Genomic DNA, 7,500 nt, shown 5'->3' with positions numbered 1-7,500 from the left:
GACACACATGTCACAAGCATCCCAATAAAACAATGTAAGTTTCAATCATAATACTCCTTATTAAGATGAATTCATGCCGTGTTCATGTGACAGTGTAAGGTATATGTTGACGCCAAACCATTGTAATGTGTGTGTGTGTTTGTGTTTCATTGTAAGGTATATGTTTATGCCGTACAATTGTGATATGTGTTAAATGTCTGGTTGTGTGTGTGTGTTTGTGTGTGTGTTTGTGTGTGCGTGTGTGTGTTTGTGTGTTTGTGTGTCAGTGTAAGGTATATGCTTATGCCGTACTATTGTGATGTGGGTTAAATGTGTGTGCGTGTGTGTGTGTGTGTGTGTGTGTGTGTGTGTGTGTGTGTTTGTGCTTCAGTGTAAGGTATATGTTTATGCCATACTATTGTGATGTGTGTTAAATGTTTGTGTTTTGTGTTTGCAGTTGCCTGTAAGCTCGCACTGGACCCAAACACGGCGAACAAACATCTCCTTCTGTCTGAGGGGAACAGGAAGGTGACATACGTGAGGGAGGAGCAGCCGTATCCAGACCACCCAGACAGATTTACTAAAGCTTATCAGGTGCTGAGCAGAGAGCCTCTGACTGCACGCTGCTACTGGGAGTGTGAGTGGGATGGGAGTGTTGTTGAAATGGGAGTGGCCTATCAAAGCACTGACAGGAATACTTTCCTCCTCTCCAGTGACAAGGCCTGGGTTCTGGAGGTTTGGAACAACAAATACTCTGTATACCACTCTCCATTTTCAGCTGTTCTCCCTTTCCCCCCCTCACGCTCAGGTAGAGTGGGAGTGTTTCTGGACCGTGAGGCCGGCACTCTGTCCTTCTACGACGTCTCTGACACACTCACACTCCTGCACACCTTTAAAGACATCACATTCACTGATGAGCCCCTCTATGCAGCCTTTTATGTTCATGACACCTCAGTGACCTTGTGCTAGATCACAAGGCCTCTTGTACACACACACACACACACACACACACACACACACACACACACTCCTGTACACCTTTAAAGACATCACATTCACTGATGAGCCCCTCTATGCAGGGTTTTATGTTCATGACACCTCAGTGACCTTTTGCTAGATCACATGGCCTCTTGTACACACACACACACACACACACACACACACACACACACACACACACACACACTCCTGTACACCTTTAAAGACATCACATTCACTGATGAGCCCCTCTATGCAGGGTTTTGGCTTTGGGTTACCGCCTCAGTGATCTTGTGCTAGATCACATGTTGTAGAATCACTCTCAGGAGATACACTCACACATGTTCCTGACGGCTGCACACACACACACACACACACACACACACACACACACACACACACACACACACACACACACACACTTATCCTCTTTCACACACACACATATGCACAAACACACACACACACACACACAAATGCATCCTCTTTCACACACACACATACACACACACACACTTATCCTCTTTCACACACACATATAGGCACACACACACACACACACACACACACACAAATGCATCCTCTTTCACACACACACATACACACACACACACTTATCCTCTTTCACACACACACATAGGCACACACACACACACACACACAAACACACACACAAATGCATCCTCTTTCACACACACACATACACACACACACACTTATCCTCTTTCACACACACACATAGGCACACACACACATACACACACACACACACACAAACACACACACACAAATGCATCCTCTTTCACACACAAGCACACACACCTCCTGTGTCCTGCAGAGAGACACACGCTCATCTTCTCGCTTTTGTGTCTCTCTCTATATGACAAATGTGCTCCATCCATCATTAACCCAAACTGCTCATCTCTATATATAAGAAGATAAGAACTGTTTGGACACATTCAGAACCACATCTTTAGTTTTCACTTAACTCATTACATCTTTACTTCTCACAATCTTTTCAGTACATTTATTTTAGCTTGCTCTTATGTCCAACATGAAGATCTTCAGACTTCTTATCATGCCTTTTCATTAGTATCACTGTTAGCAGTGATCACTGGAACAGTTCATATTTTAGTTTCAAACGCTTTTGTTCCTATAACTCCATTGATACACTAGTGCAAACACACACACACACACACACACACACACACACACACACACACACACACACTAGTGCACGGTGGAGTTGATGTTGAATTGATATACCAGCATTGTTGGTTTGTCTTTGGGGTTTCCTTGATGTTTTCCATAAGAAACAAACACCTGCTTCTCTGTAAAACTGTTTTAAGGGTACCATAGCACACACACACACACACACACACCTGCTTCTCTGTTAAACTGTTTTAAGGCTACCATAGCACTATGGTTCCAACTGAGCTAAAGACCAGGCAGAAGGGTTTGATTACTTTTACTTATTTTAGTACTTTTATTACTTTTAGACCTTTTATCATGATTATATAAATCCAAGAACGTATCGGAACATTAGGTTCTGATACGATGTTGATCATTATTTTACTCCATGTATTGCTCTTGCTGCTTGTTTTTATTGATTTTATGTAAAGCACTTTGAGCTGCAACTCTTGTACGAAATGTGCTTCATTAATAAAGTCTTACTTACTTACTTACTTGCTGTCTTTGGCTGTGTGTGTTTGTGTGTTAGAGCATGGATAGGTCGAATTTTTCTGTCCGAGCCCGGCCCCCGTCTGACAGAGTAGTAACCGAGCACGGGCCTAGTCGGACAGCCATTCAAATTTTTTTTTCCAAACCCGAACCGATCCCGACAGAATCAATTTCTCAACTGTTCATACTAATGCAACATTTACATACGTTCTTGGCTGTGTGTGTTTGTGTGTGTGTGTGTATTAGAGCATGGAACGGACATAATTTTTCTGTCCGAGCCGGGCCCACATCCGACAGAGTAGTAACCGAGCACGGGCCTAGTCCAACAGTCATTTAAAAAATTGTTTTCCGAACCCGAATGGATCCCGATGGAATCAATTTCTCAACTGTTCTTACTAATGCCACATTTACGTATGTTTTTAATGAATAGCCTAGCTTTATTAAACTGGGCCATCAACAGATAAATGCTCGCCCACACAAACAAGCGCTGTTGAACGCACAAGCCTGCACAAGAAGGCCAATAAGCATATTTATATATGGGCCATTCTACCGAATTGGTGCAAAGTCAGGTCGGAAATATTTTGAATTTTTTCATGTTTTATTCCCAAAACTTTGTCCGTATGTATATTGTACCATATCTAAAGTACACATATCTGGTAAAAGAACAGTCAATTTTTATATTGTATTTTCAGAATGTGTTGGAATGTTTTTCCTCTTCCAAAAATTGTCACTACCGAAACATCACATTTACTATAGTAAAAAGTATTATTATTGATTGGTTCAGATTGTGTTTCCTTCCCTTCTCTGAAGAGTATTTTTACAAACATTTCTTGAAGGTTTTCACAATGAAATCCATAAAAATTAATTTTTTACCAAATTTTCAAGTTCAGTTTATACAATTCATCAAAATCTAAGTGCAATATTTCTTTGTAAAATGCAAAATACTGATCATATTGATTCCAGAGTTGTTGATTGATGAAATTGAACATACATTAATCCAATCAGTATCATAACATTTTAGTTGATTACTCAATATACTTAATTTTTTACAAAACATCCTGTGTTTCGGTAGTGCTGCACTGTTTCGGTAGTGACATCCAGTGTTTCGGTAGTGACTGCACTGTTGGATGGATGTTCATTTCTCTCCCAAAATCTTCCAAAAGGTGCTCTGGGCCACCCTTTAGTCCACACAACACATTTATTTAAAAATTATGGGATTGAACTACTAACCATTTAATTTTGTCACTACCGAAATCATCAGGTCACTACCATATGTTTCGGTAGTGACTGTTTCGGTAGTGACAATTCTAGCTAACTTTAAGCATAAATAAAGAATTCTAGCAAGCACACGGCTTGCAAACAAATATTTGAAGAGGTGTACACACATACAAACATAAGATTTTGCATAAAACCCCAAAAGGTTTACTTAATTGAAGAAAACATGGGTTTCGGTAGTGACAATTCTTAAGGTTACACGTCAATTTTCAGACTTTGGAACACATTTATATAAAAACTATGGGATTTAGCTACTTACCATTCAACCATGAGGGACAGGGATGCAGTGTCACTGCATGGTCAAAAATGCAGGGTCGTGGCTAAAACACAGGCTCAGCCAATGGACTAAAACTCTTGTGTTTCGGTAGTGACATGAAAACTAGGGACATGATTTTTTGAGTATAGTTAATTGATTTAAAAATTAAACCCACAATAAATCTAAATATTCCAAGTTCTGTTTCAACCCAATCATAAAGATCTTTGAAATGAAATCATTGAAAAAAATCTAAAAAAATTGAAAAGTGTTATTTACAGGCATTGAAATTTAGATGTCAGGGTTGGGGACAGCTACTTCCCAATAGAAAGTACCCTATAAATGATGATTTTGTATATATTTAGCTTATCACTGCCTCATTTAATGCATTGGGTTTATATAGACCATAACATTTTCTTAGTAAATATCTATGCCTAAATACCTAATTGTTTTGTAAATAGTTTTTATTGTTGAGGGACTGCATATTACACGAATTCGGTAGAATGGCCCATATAATTATTCACATTGCATGAAAGTGTTGTAAAATGGTGCGGCTCCTTTAACCCTTGTATGGTATTCATTTTTTTGTTACACAGAAGGTATTGCGGGTCTGGTGGACCCACTCGATTTTTGGGTGTTTTATTCAGTACAATCAAACCATTTTTGGGGTAAAATCAGACTCCACCCCCACACCTGTGATCAGGACCAATCAGACTCCACCTTCACCCCCACACCTGTGATCAGGACCAATCAGACTCCACCTTCACCCCCACACCTGTGATCAGGACCAATCAGACTTCACCTTCACCCCCACACCTGTGATCAGGACCAATCAGACTCCACCCCCACACCTGTGATCAGGACCAATCAGACTTCACCCCCACACCTGTGATCAGGACCAATCAGACTTCACCCCCACACCTGTGATCAGGACCAATCAGACTCCACCCCCACACCTGTGATCAGGACCAATCAGACTCCACCCCCAGACCTGTGATCAGGACCAATCAGACTCAACCCCCACACCTGTGATCAGGACCAATCAGACTCCACCTTCACACCTGTGATCAGGACCAATCAGACTCCACCTTCACCCCCACACCTGTGATCAGGACCAATCAGACTCCACCCCCACACCTGTGATCAGGACCAATCAGACTCCACCTTCACCCCCACACCTGTGATCAGGACCAATCAGACTCCACCTTCACCCCACACCTGTGATCAGGACCAATCAGACTCCACCCCCACACCTGTGATCAGGACCAATCAGACTCCACCTTCACCCCCACACCTGTGATCAGGACCAATCAGACTCCACCTTCACCCCCACACCTGTGATCAGGACCAATCAGACTCCACCTCCACCCCCACACCTGTGATCAGGACCAATCAGACTCCACCTTCAACCCAAACACCTGTGATGAGGGCCAATCTTCTGTGTGTGTGGTTCAACAAGGTGGAGCAGATATTTAGAAAGGATATTAGGTATCACACTCTAAGGTAGGGTTATGGTTAGTGTCAGGCACAGTGTCTGAGTGTGTGTGTTAGAGGGTGAGGGTCAGGCACAATGTGTGTGTGTGTGTGTGTATGTGTGTGTGTGTGTGTGTGTGTGTGTGTGTGTGTGTGTGTGTGTGTGTGTGTGTGTGTGTGGGTATGTGTGTGTGTGTGTGTGTGTGTGTGTGGGTATGTTTGTGTGTGTGTGTGTGTATGTGTGTGTGTGTGTGTGTGTGTGTGTGTGTGTGTGTGTGTGTGTGTGTGTTTGTGTGTGTGTGTGTGTGTGTGTGTGTGTGTGTGTGTGTGTGTGTGTGTGTGTGTGTTTGTAGGGACTGGTTACCACATCTCTGGTCGTGTTCCATCCACAGTGACACAGCTCAAACCGTCTTCTGACAAACACACAAACACACACACACACACAGAATAAGACATCACATAAAGATGCATTAAGGCACTACACACACACTCTAAGGTAGGGTTATGGTTAGGGTCAGGCAGAGTGTCTGAGTGTGTGTGTTAGAGGGTGAGGGTCAGACACAATGTGTGTGTGTGTATGTGTGTGTGTGTGTGTGTGTGTGTGTGTGTATGTGTGTGTCTGTGTGTGTCTGTGTGTGTGTGTGTGTGTGTGTGTGTGTGTGTGTGTGTGTGCGTTAGGGGTTAGGGTTAGTGTCAGGGTGTGTGTGTGTGTGTGAGTGTTGTTAGGGGGTAAGGTGTGTGTGTGTGTGTTAGGGGGTTAGGGTCAGGCACAGGATGTGTGTGTGTGTGTGTGTGTGTACGTGTGTGTGTGTGTGTGTGTGTTAGGGGGTTAGAGTCAGGCACAGTATGTGTGTGTGTTCGTGACACATAGAGGAAGAGAGAGAGAGAGAGAGAGAGAGAGAGTGTGTTTTTGTGTGTGTGAGTGTGTGTTTGTGTGTGTGTGTGTGTGTGTGTGTGTGTGTTCGGGGGTTAGAGTCAGGCACAGTATGTGTGTGCACACAGGCCTATTTGTGTGTGTGTGTGCGTGTGTGTTTGTGTGTGTTTTTGTTAGGGGTGTTAGGGTCAAGCAGAGGGTTTGTGTGTGTGTGTGTGTGTGTGTGGGCAATGACTAGTTGCCACATCTCTTGTCGTGTTCCATCCGCAGTGACACAGCTCAAAACGCCTTCTGACAAACACACAAACACACACACACACACACACACACACACACACACACACACACACACACACTAAGACATCACTTAAACATGCATTAAGGCACTACACACTCTAAGGTAAGACTGTTACCATAGTAACTACCCTGTAAGCAAAATTACGTCCCCTCGACGTCCTGTAATTGTCTCTCTGAACGTTCTAAAAACGTAAATGTGTATGGTTCCCTTGACAACTTTAGGACGTTTTGCACGCCGTTCCAAGACCGTCCCGAGGACGTTGCGGTGACAATTGGGAAACGTTTTCTATAGGTCCTGGGGACGTTCTGCAGGACGTTGCAAGAACGTCCCTAGGACATTGCGGTGACGTCTGGAAAACGTGTTTCTATAGGTCCTGGGGACGTTCTGCAGGAAGTTGCAAGAACATCCTGAGGGCATTGTGGTGACTTCTGGAAACCTTGTTTTAGACGTCCTGGGGACGTTATTCAAGGACGCACCGCGGACGTAGCAGTCACGGTGTTTTTGCTGAGCTAAATGAAAAAAAATAAAATAATAATAGATCGCGGAGCTGTCATTTCGCTTACATGGCTCACACACACACAAGTTCAGGTTTATTTATATAGCACATTTCATATGATATACATAGACACACATAGAGATACAAACGCGCTTTCAAACTTGATTGCGAGGCATGGGAATTGAACCGTAAAC

The 7,500-nt window shown here is 43.1% G+C and overlaps 2 protein-coding genes across 2 annotated transcripts in view; one reads left to right on the top strand and one right to left on the bottom strand.

Moving 5' to 3' along the window:
- Window positions 1-1,096, top strand: part of LOC308382643 (stonustoxin subunit beta-like) — a gene marked incomplete at its 3' end in the record, with an annotated part of 11,100 nt that extends 10,004 nt beyond the window's left edge. The window contains exons 4-6 of the mRNA XM_080861034.1: window positions 1-34; window positions 437-897; window positions 1,046-1,096. The exon at window positions 1-34 is cut by the window's left edge and continues 1,388 nt beyond it. Of these exons, the coding sequence (XP_080717160.1) occupies window positions 1-34; window positions 437-897; window positions 1,046-1,096 (546 nt within the window). The remainder of the gene's footprint in view (window positions 35-436; window positions 898-1,045) is intronic.
- LOC308382644 (protein disulfide-isomerase A2-like) overlaps window positions 1-7,500 on the bottom strand; it is a gene marked incomplete at both ends in the record, with an annotated part of 113,358 nt that overhangs the window by 41,816 nt on the left and 64,042 nt on the right. The window lies entirely within an intron of this gene.

The sequence above is a fragment of the Sprattus sprattus genome, assembly GCF_963457725.1.
Source record: "Sprattus sprattus genome assembly, contig: scaffold_70, whole genome shotgun sequence".
Lineage (NCBI taxonomy): Eukaryota > Metazoa > Chordata > Actinopteri > Clupeiformes > Clupeidae > Sprattus > Sprattus sprattus.
This window is presented reverse-complemented; position numbering and strand designations above follow the sequence as displayed.